This window comes from Pipistrellus kuhlii, unplaced genomic scaffold, assembly GCF_014108245.1.
Source record: "Pipistrellus kuhlii isolate mPipKuh1 unplaced genomic scaffold, mPipKuh1.p scaffold_m20_p_2, whole genome shotgun sequence".
Lineage (NCBI taxonomy): Eukaryota > Metazoa > Chordata > Mammalia > Chiroptera > Vespertilionidae > Pipistrellus > Pipistrellus kuhlii.
The window spans coordinates 150,065,778-150,087,701 of NW_023425515.1; the positions used below are offsets into that span (position 1 = coordinate 150,065,778).

Consider the following 21,924-nt stretch of genomic DNA (forward strand, 5'->3'; position numbering starts at 1 on the left):
GGAGCAATGTTCATGAGAGGAAGGGTAGGCTGGAAGAGGATTAAAGTCCCTTTGAATTCCAAAACCCAATTTTGTAACCTCTTCTTTGTGAGGATTAGGGACAAGATCAGAATGAGAAGCAGAGAAGAATCTGCATATGTATGTTGAAGACCTTTTGGGAGGAGAAATCTTTATGGGAGGAGGAATTTTGGGTTTAACCAGTCATTTACTTGTGAAAATGAAAACCGCGAGCCAAGAATTCAGCTGGGCCCTGGCCGGTTTGGCTCAGTGGATAGAGCATTGGCTTGCGAACTGAAAGGTCCCAGGTTCGATTCCAGTCAAGGGCACATGCCTGGGTTGTGGGCATGATCCCCAGTGGGGGGCGTGCAGGAGGCAGCCAATCCATGATTCTCTCTCATCACCGATGTTTCTATCTCTCTCTCCCTCTTCCTTCCCCTCTGAAATCAATTACACACACACACACACACACACACACACACACACACACACACACACATATATATATATATATATATATATATATATATATATATATAAAAGAATTCAGCTGGGTTCTCCTATCATAGGCACAGATATGACTGCTCTAAATGTCTTGCTTTGAGAATTGTCTTGCTAGTACAAATGGCTTTATTTTAAAATAAATTTTAAGCTACCCTAATAGTTTGGCTCAGTGGATAAGGGTCCCAGGTTCAATTCCGGCCAAGGGCATGTACCTTGGTTTCGGGCACATCCCCAGTAGGGAGTGCGCAGGAGGCAGCTGATCTATGTTTCTCTCTCATAGATGTTTCTAATTCTCTGTAAAAAAAACACCAATTATATATATATATATATTTTTTTAAATAAATAAATAAAATAAATTTTAAGCTTTGGTTTTAGTTTCAAAGTAAAGAGTTTAATCATAACTCATCATGCTATTTATAGTAGTCCCCTCTTCTACCAGACATTTTGTGTGAGTGTGTGTGTGAGAGAGAGAGAAAGAGAGAGAAAGAGAGAGAGAGAGGAAGGAAAAGAGGGACAAAGAGCTTATTGATTGCCTAGCTCATTCCTTAAAACAGAAGAAGATTGCAACCATCCAAATTGATCATGCTAACTCCATCCGAGGACTTTTTATTCCTTACTCTGACCTTCCTGGTTTTGTGCTCACCAGCTTCACAGTCCCAAAACTGTTTATTTACCCTTATCTGGGGGAGGTTTTGGGAAAAAAAGAAGAGTACAGTGCACCTGAATACTCTTATTAGGAGCATGCTAATTAGTAGCTCAATTCAAAGAGCATTTTCTTTCAACAAAGGATGTAGCAGAAAGAGTTCTGGATCAGGTTTCAATCCAAGCTAAGCACTCAGCAACTGGGTGACTTTAGGAGGGACTTTCTCTCTCTGACCCCCAGTTTTTTTTGTTTTTGTTTTGTTTTGTTTTTAAAATATATTTTATTGATTTTTTACAGAGAGGAAGGGAGAGGAAAAGAGAGTTAGAGACATCAATGAGAAACACCGATCAGCTGCCTCCTGCACACTGCACACCTCCTACTGGGGATGTGCCCGCAACCAAGGTACATGCCCTTGACTGGAATCGAAGCTGGGACCCCTCAGTCCGCAGCCCGACGCTCTATCCACTGAGCCAAACCGGTTAGAGCAAACTCGGTTTTTATATTTGTTAAGTGGGAATGCCTAGTACCTACCTCCCAGAGTTTGGGTAAGGACTTAATGAAGGGACAGTGCCGGCTTTCAGCACCCTGTGAAACTCTGACATCCTGTAATAACATTAGCCACATTGTTTTGTGGAAGGTTACCCTCCGTCCTGCTGTTCTACTGCTATTCCTGAGGAAGAGCTGCTCTCCCTTCCCATTCCTATTGTTTTTTCAGTATTATTTGTGTTCCTGAGGTAGGGCAGCTTTCCCTCTCCCTTTTCAGTGACCATGGAAAATATATTCCTATATCCTCATCCACAGGTTTTCAGCTTTAATTTCTCCAAAAGTGGCTAAGTCCGGTGGCCTGGTCATTGCTGGGCACACTGTATGCAGGAGAGAAGGGTGTTAGAGGGGGCAAGAGTCAGAAGAGATGATGTAGTGGGGCCCTGGGGGTGGGCATACATAGGATGGAAGGGATCTAGACGAGGAAAAGATGAGGAAGCAGATGAGGAAAAGATGAGATTGTGTGGAGTCAGAGCTCTCAAACTTATCTGGCAGAAGTAAATGACACTGAGGTGAGTATCGTGAAGATACGGCTGAGATAATGAGCACCAACAAAGTCTCTGAAGCCTCACTGTGTGAAAAAGGGCCTTTTTCCATCCTGAAACATACTGTTCAAATATAGAATCCTCTTTATATGTTACTTATAGCTCAATAAGAACAAAATAAAACAAAAAACACAAATATGCAATTCTCATGAATTTTAAGTTGACATTGAAAACTTACCTTCCAGAAAAGAGAAATCTGTTGTCTACTGTAGTCAGTGTTCTGTGTGATGTACCAGATATCTAATGTCCCCGTAGGCTCTGATTTGAAGGGGAAAAAACATATTTTCATATACATAAATATTCATACATTACAAAACCTTTAAAAGTCAATGGTTTATTTCATAAATGATTCTGGGAGAGTAGGATTATAAGATACTTTCAATTTTCTTTGTGCCCCAGTATTTTTCTTCTTCTTTTGTTAAACAATGAGCATGGAAAGTTCGCCATTGAACGCTTGCAATTACCTTAACAAATAAAATAAAATAAAATGATGCAGAGGAAATTAGATTTATAACTTCCTCTTTAAAACAAACAAAAAACCAATGACAGAAATCATAAGGAACACATTTTTTGACCCTGTAAAAGTACAAAATACAAATAATAAATTTTGTGTTAATCCCCATTCTTGACCTAATGCTGTAGTATAGTTAATTGGTTTTATAACTAGTAGACAATGATCTACTTGAAAGGAAGGCCTATCTCATGCAACTTAATATTTCTCCTACCTAGCACCATAGGTAGAATGTAATAGGCTTTCAACAGCTCTTTGTTACATGATGAATGAACAAAGCAATATTATCTATCAGATGCTAAAACACAGGCTGAACGGATATAAGAAATATCTACCAATCTTTAAGACAATGATCAAATATGACCTAATTTGAGAAAGTTAATCAAACATGCTTAAAAAGAAATTAAATAATCAATTCCTGTGTGATAGAGAGGGAGTGTGTGTGTGTGTGGGTGTGTGTATAAGTGGGCCAACCTCACTTGTTTAACAGTGACACGTGGAGTGTACTTGAGGTCAGTCTACAATAGGGTTCCTTCTGGAGTAGAGGTTCCTTTTAATCAGATAGAAATTTCCAGAAAACTAACTTCCATCTGGATAACAGAAGACAAGCAGGGAGAGAAGAGAATGAGAGAGAAAGGACCGGAGCATGTGCACCGGCACATACAGCGGGCAGATCCTGGGTGGGCCCATCCACAGTTACACCTCACGTCCTCCTTACCTCCACAATGTGGGCAGCTTCAGAGCAGCGGACAAAATTTGAGCTCCAGAGCCAGACCATCTATGGGCAAATCCCAGCTCTGTGACCTTGAACAAATGTTAACTATGTCCTTAAGCCAGTGTCCTCATCTGTCAAGTGAGGACATAATTTTGCATGCCATATGGTCTGTTGGAGAATTTCAACACACAGAAGAGTGCTGATACATGGTAAACACTCATAAAACGTAGCTGATGTTTTCTTCACTTGAAAACTGAAGCGCTGAGAGGTAAAGGAGTTGTTCAAGGTCCCAGAACTAATCATCAGAGAAGCCGGGCTTTGAACACAGGTCTGCTTAATTTCAGAGCCTGTAGTCTTCACTCTGTACCATGCGGTTGCCTGGTTCTGAGAAGGCTTATGATTTCTCTACACTTCCATTCCCCAGTAGGTGTGCCTCTTTCATGTTTTATTCTCTTCCTTTGTCACTTCCTCTTCCTGCCTCTCTTGCCCTCTTTTCTTTCTGTTTTTATTTTTTTTCTGAACATTCACTTCTTTCCTTTTTTTTGTTAAATATAATTTTTTTATTGATTTTTTACAGAGAGGAAGGGAAAGGGATAGAGAGTTAGAAACATTGACGAGAGAGGAACATTGACCAGCTGCCTCCTGCACACTCCTTACTGTGCCCACAACCAAGGTACATGGCCTTGACCGGAATCGAACCTGGGACTTTTCAGTCCAAAAGCCAATGCTCTATACACTGAGCCAAACCAGTTAGGGATCACTTCTTTTCTTTCCCCACTCTTTCCACCAGTGAGGACTTAGCAGTAAGAAATACATACATAAGACATCCTGAAACTCTCAATCCTTTAGGGTTATGAAGAAGTAACCCAGGAACCAAGCCAGGACTTTTTTTCCCTGTTAGTACAGATGCACAAAAAGAAAAATGAACAGGCAACATAAGAAAATGGAACCTGACATGCATGTATTAAATTACTATGTGCCAGGTAATATTTGGACACTTTATATACATTATCTCACTTAATCCCACACATTGCAGGGATTACCCATATTTTACAACTGACAAAGGTTAAATGATTTACAAAAGACATAGAGCTGGTAAATGACAAAATTGAGAGCTGAGCCTAGGTCCCCAAAGACCCTGCTCTTTTATTACAGCTCATTATGTGGAGCAAAGATATAAACACTTCACAAATCAGGTAATCTGGACATTGACACATAATCAGGATATGGACACTTGGGTGTGCTCAGTGTCAAAGCCAGCTGACTTGTTCCAAAGCACTAAATGTCTTCAATTAATTACATATTGGTAAGAAATTTAAAGGGAAACTCATCACCTCATTAAAGATCTACAACCTACCATATTATTACAGAGCCAAAACCCAAATTCTAGAATCATAGTCTCTTCAAAGGAGAAATTGTAAGTGAAACTGAAATTTTAATGGTGGCCACCTGCAGTGTAAGTCACTATCGGAGAGAAATCATTAGTTGAATCTGTATGAATTTAAAAGTGTAGAATTTCATGACCAAGGGTGTCAAACCACTGCTGTTTCATGCAATGTAAGGGCTAATATTAAAGAGAATCTCTGATAGTACCAACTTTCACAAAATCACTTAAAATTCTAACCACAGTGTCATCTAGCAAAAGACAGATTAAAGCTATTATAGGCAGGTGGGAAGAGGAAAGTCAAAGACCCATATGTCAAAGTGATTTCAAAACAAATGGGTACAGTCCTGGCTGCTTTGGCTCAGTGGCTAGAGCGTCAGCTTGTGAAGTGAAGGGTCCCTAGTTTGATTGCCAGTCAGGGCACCAGGCCAAGTTGCAGGCTCGATCTCGGGGTGTGTGTGTGTGTGTGTGTGTGTGTGTACGCGCGCACACGCACAAAAGGCAGCCAATTAATGATTCTCTCTCATTTTTGATGTTTCTAGCTCTCTCTCCCTCTTCCTTCCTCTCTGAAATCAATCAATCGATCAATAAACAAATGAACAAATGATTGTTAAATAATTATTAGATTAATTTTTAAAAAAACACACACATGGGTACAAATGATTAAATGTACAAATATTGTGAAATGGACATCAGCTTTCCTGAGATAAAACTACCTCCAATATAAAGGGGAAAATAGTAGGGTTAACTAGAATCACCAATATGAAAAAAAAAAAAATCCTAAATTAAGCAAGAGATTGGCCTAAATGACTTAAATGGCCTCAAGGATTTCTTTCATCTCTCAAATCCCAGGATTCTAGGCTTCTATGAAACTGTCTGTGTGCCAGCTAAATCAGAGCCACGCCATTGTTTTCCTCAGCTCAGCATCTATATCTGAGGCCAAGGTAGGACAGGGCTGGGGACAATAGCAACTGAATCGAGTGGAAAGCCGTCCCACCACAGGTTTTAGCAGGCAGTGAATTGAAGAATAAATATCTCCAAGAATAGTGGAATGTGAGTATTTGACAAACAGTCAATATAGAAAAGACATATCTCAACTTTCAGGTAGTGGACTAAGTGAAATGCACAAACTTTTTTTTTTTTTTTTTTTTTTTGTCCAAGTCATGCTCTAAGCAGGGCCAGAGAGGTAAGTCATTCACTGCCTTGGTTCCAGGATGGCCACTCTTTAGGCTGTGCTACATTTATCTAAAATTTAGTTGCAAACAATTCAATTCAAATAGAATTTACAAGTGCCCACTTGATTAAACAAGTTCTCAGCGATAGGTTCTTGCCTTCTGATGTTATCATCTGTTGTGCCTGCATTCACTTCTTCCAGGCACATGCTGGGCTTAAAGGAAACCAAAAGAAGACCAAAGGGTAGGGACTGCATTAGTTCTCAAAACAAACAAACAAACAAACAAACAAATAAACAAACAAACAAAAAACACACATTTTTTTTTCTAATGGAAATGTTTGCATCTAAGTCCCTTTAGAAGGTAAAAAGCGATTCAATCTCATTTACTTAAGCCTCAAGCAAGAAGGCACAAGTATGAAACTTTCAAGTTTAGCTACTTTAGGACTCAGCAAACTGTGGCCCATGGACCAAATCTGGCACATTCCCTGTTTTGTACAGCCTGTGAACAAATAATATTGGTTTTTATACTTTTAAATGGTTGAAAACAAATTTTAAAAAATCATTTTCAGTGACATGAAAATTACATAAAATTCCTCCTGGGTGTTCTGAGTGGTGAGGGATCAAGTTCCCCGGCACTTGAGTATATTATTCTCAGGCCTGTCTAGACCCCATGCAGCCCAAACTCAAAGTGTTTTCTCATTAGAAGCAAAATATGGTAGCTCGATTCCCAGTATCAGGCCTGCCTTTGATGGATATTGATTGTGGGACTGTCCTAAACACAGAAAATGGTTTCTTTTCTCCTATCCCTTACGTAGTGGTCATTTGAAAAGTGTTTCTTATGGAGGACCATTACTGGAGTTAAATTTAATGACATAGGAAAAGGCCATAGGTAGTAAATAACGACCTCGTTTCCTGCTGATATAAATAACTGTGCCCAAACCACCGGAGACATTGTGCTCTCAGTTTTGGTAGCAAAGGGTTATTTGGTTTTAGAGTGACTTAAAAAAAAAAAAAAAAAAAAAGCTTACTAGTAATTTTTTTAAATGCCAAGTTACATATGAGTCTATATTTAAAGGGTTAAAAGGAAGGCGTGTTAAAAAAAATTTCACACCTTTTAGGTTTACATCAGTTGGTGTTTCATAAAGAAACTGATGACAGAAATAGTGGTAAAAGGTGAAAACCATGCAGCTTAGAGTAAGAGAAAAGAAATCCTACAACAATCCTCAGAAAGATCAAACACCAAAAAGGGAGATTCAGACATTGAAAGCAGAGCTCGGTAACCATGGTAAATATCAGTGTATGGGTTTCTCTCTTTATGAATGCCTGCAACTACTCTGAAAGAGCCAGCTTTCTTGGTTCAATTCACAACCATCCACAGATTCTTAACCATAACAAGTTGCTGCACTCATTGTTATGATAGTGGTTTATTTTATAAGACATGAGAAAGTTACTACTGTCCTACCTTAAAGGGTTTTTAATTTAACAGATAAACACTTAAAAGAAAAGCTTTTTGACATCTCTAAATGGGTCATTATCAAAGGTAAAAATTCACAAGTCCAGAGTTTCCCTTGTTTATAGTTTAGCCTAATGTGATATAACAAATATTTACTACTTTGAAATTCATTTTCAAGAATTTTGTCTGTATTGTATATAAATAAAATCAAATCCTAAAGTGCTTTTTAAAAATTCATTACTTTGACTATGTTTATTACAAGGATAATAAGAATAAACTCTGGATTATGAAAATAGCAAGCATTTAAGCAGATAGCAATTGGCTCAACGTTAATTTATGAGATTTTCTTATTATGAAATGAGAGTAAATAAATTCTAATTTGTTGAATTATTTCATTTTTAAACATTTTTTTAAATAGAGAAATGTGATTCATACAAGAATAGGGGAAGAATAGAAAATTATCTAAGGAATTATGTTTTATTAATAGGTCCTTTAGGTGCTTGAATGTCATTAAAGAATCATTGATAAGTGTCATCAATTACCAAAAGCCATTACTAGCTCACAGAAAATGTAACTTAATCACAAGGCTAGTTCATATGCACACAGATCAATAAGTTTCACAAATAAGTATTAATATTATAAAGCCTCAAGATAATAAAGCAATGTATTATGTGCTAATTTTTCCTGAGCCAAATTTACACAAATTATGAAAAGTCCATGCTATATAACTAATTGAGAGCTTTTGAATACTAATATTCAGATGGCTATTTCTTTTGTTTCCCAAGATTTGTTAATTACTAGAATAACGTTCATAGAAGCATTTTTGCTCTAATAAAAATATTTTATTATACTTCAGTAAAATTATCTTCCCAATGATTACCAAAAATAAAAGCCCATAAGACTAAAAAATACATTTGATATCCTTTGCCTACTATGGACAGTCTGCTGGCACTCATCTGAGCAGTGAGTCAAAGCCTTGAAGAAGTGCAATACTGCAGTATTTGAAGGAGAAAAATTGTTGGATGTTAAATTTTACTTTAAAATATTATGTCTCCAAAATCTTCCTTCTTTCAAGCTTTTAGTGGCTCTGTGTCTAATTTTCATAGACTCCAAAAAGTAAACTGAATCTAGGTATAACTATGAAAGAATGCAATTAATTACTGGCTTAGCTTTGTAACTTAGAGAGAATTACTGAGATAGCAAGTAAAAAAAAATATTAAGTGCAATAAAAATGAGAAGTTATGCCCCTGCTGGTTTGGCTCAGTGGATAGAGCATCAACCTGGGGACTGATGGGTCAGGTTTGATTTTGGTCAAGGGCATATGCCCCTGTTGTGGGATCAATCCCCACTGGGGGGTGTGCAGGAGATAGCCAATAAATTCTTTATCACCATTGGTTTCTATCTCTCTCTCTCTCTCCCCCTTCCTCTCAGAAATCAATAAAAATATATTTTAAAAAAATAAGAAGTTATAACCAATGATTACTGAAGCTTAAGCTTGTCACCAACATGACATGTGCCAAACAGGAGTAGGACTTCCCTAATGTTAAATATTTCCTAGCAATCTCTCTGACAGTTTCAGAACTTAAGTTCATGTGAAAATTAACTTGTTAATTAATGTAATCATACTCTTTGACTCAGTATCAGTACTTTAGTGATTCTATTCCAAGGAAATCATTGCATCTTCTTTCCCTCCATCCTTTCTCTCCCCACACCCTCACCCTCCATCCTGCTTTTTTTTTCTTTTCTTTTTTGACACATACCTTCTTCTGGTGTTTGCATTCTCAATGTTTCACTCCAGTCACTCCAACTGCCTTTATAAAGATGTAGCTTAGAGGAAACCTGAAATTCATAATCTGTGAATGGTTTCAGATCCAACAAATCATGTCTTCCTTTGGCATTTGTAGTATTAACCTTCAAACAGACAAGATTTTTAAGGTGCATATTCATACTCTATTAATTTAAAGAATTTTAACAAAAAGGTAAAAATCTAGACCAGGTAACTCTTTTTATTTATTTATTTTAGATCTGTCATTCAATGAGAAGAAATATCAATGGCTGGGTTACTTAATACACTGAAATAATACTGTCTCAGAAAAATAAAAATCTCCTGAGATTAAGAACCTATCTATATAAGTAGATAGGTTCTTAATCTCAGGAGATTTTTAAAATTCCTGTTGGGAATCTTAAAACTAGCTGAAAAGGAAGTATAAGTTGAAAACTACCAATTTTCATAAAGGCCTTGGAAAAGTTCCTACATTTGATCACAATTAGAATGTGATGCATATTTTAATACTTATAAAGACACAGAACTGGGTTCAAATATAAAACTTTAATTATATAAAAATATTTAAGATATTTAGTTACTATACTTCTCTTGAATATCAACTTATATGAAACTGATCCTTTGTCATTATAAGACATAGTTTAGCCATAACTGGTTTGGCTCAGTGGATAGAGTGTCGGCCTGTAGGCTGAAGGGTCCTGAGTTTGACTCCTATCAAGGGCACATGCTGGGTTGTGGGTTTGATCCCCAGTAGTGGGCGTGAAGGAAGCAGCCAATCAATAATTCGCTCTCATCATTAATGTTTCTATCTCTGAAATCAATAAAAATATATTTAAAAAAAAGACATTATAGTTTACAAAAATAATGGAAGAAATTATAATCCTTTACAATACTTTTTATTATAAAAAAGTTAATACCTAATATATCAAAGTGTGGGGCTTTAGCTTTAGAATAATAAATTCCTAAACTATCCATAAACTTCTATGGACAATCCCTAATATTTCTGTTTCCAATATGTTAAAAAAAAAAAAAACTACTAAAAAGTAATAATAGGGCAGGGGTTAAAAAACAACACAACACCCCCCCCCCCGCCACACACACACACACACACACACACACACACACACAAAAAGCAAGGAGAAATGAGCCTTTACTATACATAAAATATAAAAGCTTGCAACTTAAAAAACCAGTGATCAGAATTTAAGATATTTCTTCATAAACAGAGGTATATCTGGCTTTCTGGTATAACTCAAGATATATATACTTTTGGGCAAATATTCTTAAACTACATATTTTGCTGGTAGGAAAAGACAAAGGTCTGTGCAATAATATCAAGAACCCCTCCCTATTTTCCCCCTTCACTCTAAAGACCATTACCATATTCCAGGACCCTTTGTTACTGGGTCGATATCTGAGTCGATTAAGCAGCACCATCCCCTCATCTCTCCATTGAAGAGTACATCTGCTCACAGAATCATTTGCACATTTGATTCTGATGTCCCACGCAGGAAGAGGCCTCACTGGTAACCAGGATAAACAAAAAGGTGTGATTCAGGCTCCACAATCAGAAACTGTCTTATGTATTAGCATGAGCTATCAAGAGTTGAACAAAATTCATCCCTAAGATGCATGACCACCCATTTGGTGAAATAAACAAGAGAGAAGTCCCTGACTTTTAGAAAGAAGAAAAAGTTTGATTCACTTCTAAATCCTTAAAATAATTCCTCTTAATTTACCCTCATTTTTACCGAATAGACTACCACCGACAGCAATGATAGTGTTGATTCCACTTAATTCAATGGCACACCGATGTGCCAAATCTGAGAGTTCCAATGATGAGTTAGAGGTGGATAGAGGTGATCACCTCAGGAAGAGAAGAAATGTTGGTAGAAAAGTCACAAGAAGGGGACATAGAAACAGGGGAGGAGAAGAAAAGAATAAGAGGGAAGAAGGTGGCTTAGAGATGCCTATGTAAAGAGACACAAAGTAGATGAGGAGAAGTGTGATAGGAAAATGCATACTAAATGCCTATGTTCAGACTTATAGTTAGCAGTGTTTTTGCAAAGTGGTGCTGTCGGAAGAGAGAAGAGAAACACATCGGGTGAGGCTGGGACTTCAGGTAGCCCAGAAATCCAGTACCAGCTGGGATGGGCAGAATTTGGGAATGCCTTAGGACTGTTCTTTGATTCCTCTGGGCCAATTACATTTGCTCAGAAATGTGCTGAGACTGGCTCATTCCAGCAACCAGGCTGAGAGGAGCAGAGGTAAGCATTCACAGAGCTAGCGGCATGTAAACCTTGATGCATTTTATTTAGAGTTTGCACCAGCTGCTTCAGACTAGCAGGCCTACATGTAGCCTAACTCGGAAGAGTGGAGGAGCCGTGGGGGTAAAAAGACATCTCTACCAAGAATGGCCTACCCTGAGCTTCTTAAGATAACCTCACAGGACCCTCTCTCTGACAGACAGTATTAGTGGCAGCTGGTGCCTTCATGGGATTTGAAGCCAGGGGCCCCTCTTTGTCCAATATAGAGAATAATGTTGAATTTTTACAACCATCTCTATTTAGCTCTAGGGTCATGCACCCTTTTACCTGAATCAAAGTAATGTTTACCCTAGGCCTATGCTTGTGGGTCACTTCCCATCAACCACTACCTCTTTTGAAACAAACACGTATAGGACAATCCAGTGATTTTTAAAATAATGTTCATGTGCCAACCTATGACATCTACAAAAAAGTGAAATAAAATGTACCTATGTCCAGGGCTGTGAATGTGGATGGAAATGAAGAAGCATTTCCAAGATCACTGATAGCAGTAACCCTGGCTGTGTAACTGGATTCAGGTGATTCCAGAGTTAGGTTGATTCCAAGGTCCAAATGGTTACATAAATAATCATTACATGTCTTCTGCCAAGTTGCATTTTTTGGTCCATTTAACCTGTGAATAAAAGACATCTGTGTTTAGCAGGATATGTTACGTGCTATTTTAATACAAAAGAACAAAACTTTCAAATACCTAAAATTCTAATTTTTAGGGTCAGTCTTATAACAAGAGGGTACACTATGGAAATATTTGTATTCTATGGTCATAAATAGGACCATACTTCCCCCTCTCCCTTTCTTTGGTAGGACTGAGATTTTTATTTTTTATTTTCTTTTCTTACATTCATAGAGATGAGTAAGCACTGCCTGAATTCCCCAAACCCTGTCTGACATCTTGGCTCCTTAGGTTAGATCCATGGTTCCCCTTAGCATTTACTGCACAGAAGTGCGAATTTCTAGTACAGACCAGAACCCTGGGGACCACTTCCTTTCCCCATCTGCTGCTCACTTAGGCACAGTGCAACACAGCGGGATCTTTGGATGGGATTATGGAATAAACTTCAAGAAACAGACACTCCCAGACGCTCTCTGTGGACACTCATGCAGGTCAGGCAAAGGTGCTTCGAAAAGAAACTCTACCAGGCTGATGGAAAGCTCCCCACGGAAGAGTCTATTTATATATCATGACCACAAGCGTCTGCGAGGAAAGGAATATAAAGCAGCCAGATTAACCCTCCTAGAGCAGGGAAGAACGTGCAAAAAATTGGCCTCGGAGGCCCTAAAGAGAACTCAGAGTTAGACCTCAGGCCCATGCATCAGTTCTCACACTTTAGATGAATGAACCAGTTTTCATTTATAAATGCTAGCATTATTTTTAAAAACATCTAATGATCTAGAACTGTCTATTGCTTCTTCTCACCTGTTAAACTAGAACTATTAGATATTCCTAAATGTCATACAGAGACCCGCAAAACCCTGCAAGAACAGTCTCTCACGCACTGTAAAGTATACGCAGTAGGTAGGTGAGTGTCTTGTCCTCTGCCCCAGGTGCAGGCCACAGTTCCATGTTCTCCCTTCTGTGTACACGATACATTCTGAGGCTGTTCTGGAGCAACTTTAAAAATAAAGAGCAAAGCCACGTATTTGAAATGCCACACAAAGTGATAATTCAGTCCACATGGTTATTATTTGTCAACAAGATAACAATACTTTCTCTATACATCCTATACCCAGACAAGCTGGTAGCTATTTTAGATTCCATCAAGTTCAAATTTGCCTCCGAGGCACAGATTTCTTCTACTAACAATAACAGCGACTAGGATCCAACACTTACTATATGCCCAGTCCTATGCTAAATGTTTTATGTGTGACTTTTCCTCAAGCAGAAGTCACAGCAGCTACATTAGGTACATACTGTTATTATCCTCACTTTATTGAAGAGGAAACTAAGACTGAGAGGTTAAGTATTTTGCCAAAGATTACAAACCTATGAAGTGGCAGAAGCAGGACTCCAGCCTCAGTGTGGCTGACGTATGTCCAAGCCTTTCACCACCATATTTTACTATTCTCCCTGGCAGGTGAATACCCAATGCTACCTCCATGGCCCCAATGATGATGAGTTTACCTTTCCAGAATAAAATCCACTTCATATTATAAATCTTTAAGAATCGGGGGCTCTTTTTCTCCATTGACCTGAAATGTACTGAAATGACATTCCTATCCATTGGCCTTACTCATGTCCGCCAGAGCTGTCCCATCTCAATCTAATTTCTGCAGCTTCACTTGGAGTACATACTTTAAGGACATATATAAATTAATCATTTAAATAGACAAAGAGTAGTTTCCATGGGCTAGGCTGCTTACTCTCCCACTAGGTAGGATTACTCTTACTACACTGGGTGAAACCAACGTACATTGTGTCTTTTCCTGGAATGACTAGCCATGTTCAGAAAAAGGTGTTGCTTCCAGTCAGTCCTTGACCTCAAAGGTGCTAAACCTGCTCAAAGAGCAGCCATTTCATGGTGTGGTTACGAATTGAGCACATTGCAGAAGCAACATTCCGGTAGGCAGGCAGCACCACCCAACTGAGCTGCACCTGTCAGTTCTCCTCCCCACCTCCCTAGGTCCACTGCTGGTGCAGACTATCACAAATGCATACCGTGGATGGAAAAGTAAAACATGAAAAGGAGATGCAGCACTCCAATTTATCTGAGCAAAGATAGGAAATGGAACAAAATGGCTAAGGATATCTGCAAGGATATGACTTCCGAGGCTATTGTTAGGCTATCAGAAAAACAAACAAACAAAAAACCACAACCAACCAAACAAAACACACAGCAGCACTGTGGATACCTGTAACTGACATCACGGAGCTGGGAATGTCTAATACAAATATGAAATGTCAATCTGGTAAAATGGTAAATTACCTGGGTGAAAAATTCAGGAGTTCTGAAGACAAGGGAGGTGAATGACCATTGGTGTTTTTTAGAAAATTTTTCATTTTGTCTATAACCAACGCTTATGCTTTCTCTTAAGGGAAAGAAGAGAGTAAAACTGGACATATGTGCAATCTCCGCACTCATGACCTATGTACCTCCTATGTGTCTGGTACTAGATGAAGCACTTTGCATACAATGTGTCATCTAATCACTGAAACCATCTTATTTTATTTATTTTAAAAAAATATATTTTATTGATTTTTTACAGAGAGGAAGAGAGAGGGATAGAGAGTTAGAAACATCGATGAGAGAGAATCATCGATCAGCTGCCTCCTGCACAACCCCTACTGGGGATGTGCCCGCAACCAAGGTACATGCCCTTAACCGGAATCGAACCTGGGACCCTTCAGTCCACAGGCCTACGCTCTATCCACTGAGCCAAACCAGTTTTGGCTGAAACCATCTTATGAGGTGGGTGTTAGCATCTCCATAATGCAGAGGGAGAAACTGAGGCTCAGAGAATTGAAATTGTCGAAGGGTACATTGCTAGCGGCGGGGTTGAAGTTCAAAGCCCATGCTCCTCTTATGGCACCACAGGCTGTCAGAGCTGCGAGTACACGATCCATAAGGGTGTGGACAGGAGATGCTGAACTGAAAGAGGACTGGACCTATCAATAGTTTATGTCTCTTTGTCCGCCAGTGGTTTATTTGGCCATTGCCTGATGTTCTGCTCGATGCTTGTGGTGACCTTCCAGGAAGACTGCCCGGCACCAACCATATCCTTATAGGTCAGAGAGAAGAGGCTTCACCTTTCCAGGAAAGAGCCTTATTGAGTTCTATATCACTGTTTTTATGTCAGGGACCCTGTCCTTGCCTTTGGTCAGCCTGCTGTAGCAATTGCTCCTACTCTCTTCATGCCTCTCACCTGTTATTCTGGACCTTCCCTGGAGCCAGAGGGGCACAAGCACCACAAGATCTCTCAGGACCCATGTATGCTGACTGGTTTGCCTGGCTGGGCCTTAAGGCTGCAGGCTGCAAGCTGCAGGCAGGTCTTCTGCTAGCTCACTCTGTGCACTGTGGCTCGTGCTACAGATGCCAACTCTGACATCTTAGCTCTTATTCCCAGCAGCTGCCAGGAGGAGACCAGCAGTGCAAGCCAGCAGTAAGGGGCAGCTGATGCTCTGACCAAAGGCAGACAGTTCATTTCTTCTCCCTTTCTCCTGTCATTGCATTTCCATATGTTCTTTCTGGGGATGGTCCTAGTGACCAAGCAACCAGTTATATTTTCTGATGCCTCCGTGACCAACGCAGTAACTTAACCACCTTGTGGTGGCTTCGCTACTTTCCTGGCTCCCTTACTCTTGCTTCCCTGGAACTATACAACTCTCCTCCCCCTAGGGAGTGTTAGCATGTCAGGTTTGCCCTAGGCTGTTTTCAAGAAAACCCAAGAAAAGATAAGTATAATGATAATTTTCTTTTAACCTCTGCTAAGTATGATGATCAGTGGCCAGGAATAACTATGGATGGAAGAACTACTTTTTGTACATAAAGTTAGAGAGGAGAGAAGTGTTCAGCCTTGGGTAGGCAGCTTGGGCTGTGTAAGTCCAAAGAGATATCTCTTTCTTCTTTTTAGGAGGTTATAGTTTTGAACAAATTCTCAAAGTCATGAAGGCATGGATATTTAAGAGATCCATTTTCCTGCCATTGGCGTCCAAGGACAACAGGTAAATGGTGTTAATGGCCAAAAAGGGGAGGGAGGAGAGGAAGGAAGAGGGGAAAGATGAGAGAGAGGAAATAGAGCCTTATGAAATGAGACCCCAATTTCATAGATTTCTGGACTTCTCACATTGAGGCATTCATGTTTCTATCAAGATAAACTATATCCACATGGTGGGTGAAGAAAGGACACAGGCCTATCCTGGGCTTTCTGCTTAACACATGACAAATACCAAACAATCACCAATTTTTAGGAATTGAGAATGGAGTGCTCACCACCAACTGAGATCTCTGCCCCGCAAACATGGATCTCCTCATTACTGCTGCAGGCCAGTTTGCAGACAAACACTGTGGTGCCCAGAGGAAGACCTGAGACCTGCGAACTGAGGGAGTGGCCATGCTGGAACTTTATTTTTTTGTCTCGCTTGTAGAGGCTTAACCTGTTAAAATTGGAATATGGAGAGCAGCCTTGCTTGGGCTTTAAAGAGCATGAAATATTGACAGAAGATCCAAGTGGCAGGAAACGGGAAGGCTGCACAGTCACATCTCCTCTCTTGCACACATCTGCTGTGAGACACAAAACACAATGCTCAAGTTGGCATATAAGCAACCCATTCCAAAACGGAGGGTTCATTCATTCCCCAAATGCAGGGCAAAGTGAACCCCATCAAACCCTGGAAATATAAATAACACCCATTGCTCTAGCTGTATTGGTGATGTATAATGAGAACAGAAGGCCAACATATTAAAGTCTAACTGAATTAAAACACACATTCCTCTCAAAACAGTAATATTATAACCAGAACTATAAATAGGAAAGTGGTGAGAAAATAGGGTTTGAGAACATTCAAGAACACAGTTCCAGGAAAAGCCAATCTCTCTGTATGTAAATTATTCACCAGACTACTAAAAAGTACTTCCCAGAATAAATCACATTTGTTTCCATCTCCATTTATGATTTATGATGCTTACTTAAATACTCATTCCAAAAAGAGACAATTTTAAAAGGCTATTACAAAAACTTTATGGACAGATTTTGGAATAGTTCCCTCTTTTACTATATTAGTGGTTTACTAGTAATGTATGTATAATTTATAATATTATATTATTATATTATATCAGAGAATATTCAGGGGCTCTGGTGTGTTTGTAGTTGGCAACAAGGATGGAAATTAGGTCTTACCATGCCATATTTTGATATTCTTTTAAGATGTAAGACCTTGGGCTAGATCAGTGTTTCCCAAACTTTTCACATATGTGTACCCCTTCTATAAGTTTAGTAACGCTGAGTACCCCTTGTACTCATGAGAACGTAGAATTAGGCGCAGCTAAGCATGGTGCAGTGCATATCCCCACCAAACTCCGGTGCAATGCGTACCCCCACCAAACTCTTCCCGTACCCCTGGGGATACGTGTACCACACTTTGGGAAACACTGGGCTAGATGAACCATTACCCAATATAGCTAATATAAAAAAAAAAGAGTTCTTATTATTTACTATATGCCAGTTACCACATTAAGCTCTTATTTAAAAAGTCAGGTCATTCTTATTATTGAAGTTTTTGTATAAATAAATATGACAACTATTCAGAATTAACAGTTTTTGGTGGTGCTTAATAAATGCCAATTTTTAAAAAACTCACTCAGAATTATAGATTCACTCTGAATTTTTAGATGTGATATAAAATCTTCACTGAAAGTTTTTTTGTTTTTTGTTTGTTTTTTTTTTTGGGGGGAGGGGTGGGAGCTGGCAGGGCAGGTAATTGTAAGATTTCTTGGATCAACTGCCATAAATAGAAATTGATGTAAAAAAAACACAAACACACAAACAAAACCACGTTATTTAAATCAAATAAAGGAAGTACTGAAAATTCTTTTAAAATAAAAAATTCTCAATTTTATTTTCAGAACTAAAACATCTCTTTCTCTTATATTAGTTATGTTTGTTTTCTGCTTGTTTGATCTTCTTTAATCCTAATAGGCCAGAAAGTAAAAAATAAGCTCCCGATAGAAAGAAGCAAAGAAAATGCCAGCCACCACTTCTAAAAAATAGCTGACTCCAACCATAAATACTCTCTTAAAATACATTATAATGTAACACATTCATTTATGACGCTGAGCTTGGCTACCTAGCCATTTTCAAGAGGAAATGTTATCAGTGAACTCTTTTGTAGTCAATAAAAAGATCAACTACCAGGACATTTACCACAAATGCATATTTTTAATCTGTAACTGATAATTTAAACCACAAATCCTTCCACAGATAGATTACAGAAATATCTTACCTATTGTTGCTTTAACCAACAGCGAGATGATAACAAAAATAAGTGCCAAATAGCATGCTCTAACTATATGTGCCATGAACTGTCACCTCTGGAATACACCTCTATATTTTTCCTGTAAAAGAAGACAGATTCATTCATGTTAAACACATTTTAAAAATACCAGAACCAACATCATTTAGAAGGGCTTAAAATGCCCCTTTAATTTTCTCTACCCATATTGTTAAGTTTTTGCTTGTTATTCTTAAAATAATGAAGTGTGTCTTAAAACTAGTAAATTGAAAAATCTTAGTCATCTCTAACCTCCATGTCATTTAAGTTTCTTGGGGTCAGCAAAGGGTGGGAGATGAGATGTGGCTTTTGGGTTTAAATACTTTGAGACTATTGGCAAGTCATTTAACTTTCTAAGCCTCAATTCTACACATTTTTTTCCTTCCAAATATGTGTGTCATCATAGTCAAACACAGTAGTGTGAAATTCCAAGACTAATGAGAATTTCTGACCTAGTAAGAGATTAATAGTAGCGCATAATCTACCGTCTCCCCTCCCCCCGCCGCCCCCCCCCCCCCCCCCCCCCACACACACACACACAGCCTGGAACTTTGTAAAAGACTGATCTCTTTGACAGTAAGGAAAAAAAGTCCACGGGTTCTAAAGAGGATTATTGGGGTTTTCTATAAAAGTTCAATATTACTTGTATGTTTGCTTGTTCATATATTACTTACTATTTTACCGAGTATTTTCATCTTAAATGGTTTGAAAAATGCAAGCTGGTGATTTCTGATTCTTTCCAAATTTAAATCTAAGGAATGCCTCTACTAGTCATTAGCAAATTCTCTAAATTCTATTAAAAGTGGGCCTGCATAAAGTAAGCTGGAAGGTTCCCTGGTGTCAGTCCACTGGGAAACAGCCAATCCAAATATTCACTTCTTATCCCTGTACCTAGAAATGGGCCAGAACATGCTAGAGAGCCTCAGAAAAACTCACTTCTTCATTCAGGGATGGCTACCTTTCATGTGCCAGCCACAGTGTTAAGTGCTAGACACAACGGTCTTGCCCTAGTGGGCTTCCTTACTGCCTACTTGCTCCTTTAACTCCTCCACCTTTAGCCTATCACACTCAGGGTAGCCCCAAACAATATCACTATCTTTTCAATAGTCTTTGCTGGTTGCAATTCTGTCTCCTCCTGACATTTAATCACTGGAAGATCTCAGCTCACCCAAAGCATTATTTTTTCCTCCATTTCTACGTTCTCCTGTTCTCCTGGGAGATCGCATCTGATGGCCTGGCTCTAGATATCATCTGTATGCTAATGACTCTCAGAGAAGTCTCCCTGAGCTCCAGTCTCACATGTCTGTCTCCTTGGAATCACGTCCTGGACATCCAGCAGACTGCTCAATATTAACATGCTCCCTCCTCCAAATGGGTTCTTCCCCTCAGCCTTTCCTCTCTCAGTGAATAACATTTTTATCCCTTAAGTTGCTCAAAAACCTAGACATCATCCTTGGTTCCATTCTCTTTTTCATCCCCTACAACCAAACCATTATTAAGTCTTATCAATGTTACCTCCAAAGTATATCACAGATCATTCCCTTCTCTCCTTTTCTACCACCTTCACTCTAATCCCAACCAACCACTGACATCTCTCCTAGAGATGACTGAAGCAGCCCCTTAAAGTATGTCTCTACTACATTTTACCCCTTTCTAAGTCATTTTCACATAGCTGACTACCTTTTAAAAACATAAATCAGCAAAGAAATAAAAAAATAAATATAAAAGACTATTGGCAAATCATTTAACTTTCTAAGCCTCAATCCTACACTTTTTTTCTTAAAAAATAAAATAAAATAAATCAGATTGTGTTACCTCTTACACCACCACTTTTTAAAATCCTTAAACGGGTCCTCAATGCTTTAGAATAAAATTCAAAGTCCTTACCACACACAGGATCTCTCAGCGACTGCATGGCCTCACCTCTCCCCTCTGGCCACCATCATTCGCCTTACGTTTTTGCCCTGCTCGCTCTGCTCTATTCACACTGACCTACTGACTGTTCGTTAAACAAGACATGCCTTTTGCTGCCCGGGGGACTCTGCACTTTCCATTTCCTCTGCTAGAATTTTCTCCCCCTTGTTCTCAGTGGCTGACTGACTTACATTCTTCAGATCTCATCTCATGTGTCACTTCCTCAGAGAGCCCCTCCCTGACCACCTAGCCAAAGTGGTCTTGCCCAGCTAGCTACTTTCCACTCATTGCCTTCATGGTACAATCTATAACCACCTTTTTGTTTGTTTTGTTTTGTTTTTCGTTTTTTTTACTTCATTACTTGTTTGTAATGACCTGTTCAAATTTAAGCCACAGTGAGAGCAGAAACATTAACCATCTTGCTCACTGCTGTATGCCAGCACTTAGCATTGGGAAAGAATACTCAATAAATGGTTACTGAAAGAAAACAGGGAGGGAGGGAGAAATGGAGGGAGGGACAAGGAATATAAGCTATAGAAAACTCCCTAAACATTCCTATGGTAGGCAGAATAATGGTCCACAAAATATGTCTAGGCTCTAATCCCCAGGACCCATGAACATATTAGGTTACATAACAAAGGGATTTTGGAGATGTCATTAAAATTAAGGACCTTGAGGTGGCCAACTGGGCCCAGTCTAATAGCATGAATTCATAAAAGTTGAGGTGGGAGGCAGAGAGCTTCAATAGAAGAAGTACTCTCCCCCCCTCTGCCAGCTCTGAAGATGGAGAAAGGGGGCTAGAGCCAAGAAATACGGTGGCTTCTGAAGTCTATGGATAGATCTCAATGTGCTGATAATCTAAAATGTTATATTACCCAGTTCTTCTGGTCTTTGTTAAAAATGTTTGATAAACACTAATCTAAATAGAAATCTGACAGTGTCCCTCTCTCTAAACCATAAAGTACAAGTTCATGGCTTACAATGGCCTCTGTGAGCTAATTCCTATCTTTACCAACCAGCCATGTCTACCAGCCCTCCCAGCTGGCTTTCAGCTCTCCAGTGAGACTGAACTGCACAACTCATGCTTCTGTTACTTTTCCATGGTTCTTAGACTGGCTGACTCTGACTCATTTATCCCAGACATCATTCATTCATTCATTCATTCATTCAACAAATATGTATTAAGTTTCCATGTGCCAGGAGTTTGGCACAGAGTGAAGAGAAAGACAGAGAGGGTTTTAGCTCTCATTGGAACCAACATCCTAGAGTAGAGAGATAGAAGACAAAGAGATAAATCACAAATTCAGATAATGAGAGAAGGAAGAACACAGGGCTAAAGGGAGAGAGAGCCAGGGGAGAAGAGGAGCTGGTCAATGAGGTGTTTCTAGCAGGTGAAACTGGAGCTGAGGCCAAGTGAAGGCTCGGGAAGAATTTTCCTGACAGAGG

General features: G+C 39.1%; 1 protein-coding gene across 1 annotated transcript in view; it reads right to left on the bottom strand.

Moving 5' to 3' along the window:
- IL12RB2 (interleukin 12 receptor subunit beta 2) overlaps positions 1-20,617 on the bottom strand; it is a 63,033-nt gene extending 42,416 nt beyond the window's left edge. The window contains exons 1-8 of the mRNA XM_036447887.2: positions 20,452-20,617; positions 18,517-18,628; positions 16,508-16,795; positions 13,077-13,191; positions 12,008-12,192; positions 10,633-10,775; positions 9,230-9,380; positions 2,411-2,490 (exon numbers count right to left, since the gene is read on the bottom strand). Of these exons, the coding sequence (XP_036303780.1) occupies positions 2,411-2,490; positions 9,230-9,380; positions 10,633-10,775; positions 12,008-12,192; positions 13,077-13,191; positions 16,508-16,795; positions 18,517-18,592 (1,038 nt within the window). The 5' untranslated portion in view covers positions 18,593-18,628; positions 20,452-20,617. The remainder of the gene's footprint in view (positions 1-2,410; positions 2,491-9,229; positions 9,381-10,632; positions 10,776-12,007; positions 12,193-13,076; positions 13,192-16,507; positions 16,796-18,516; positions 18,629-20,451) is intronic.
- Positions 20,618-21,924: the final 1,307 nt, after the last annotated feature.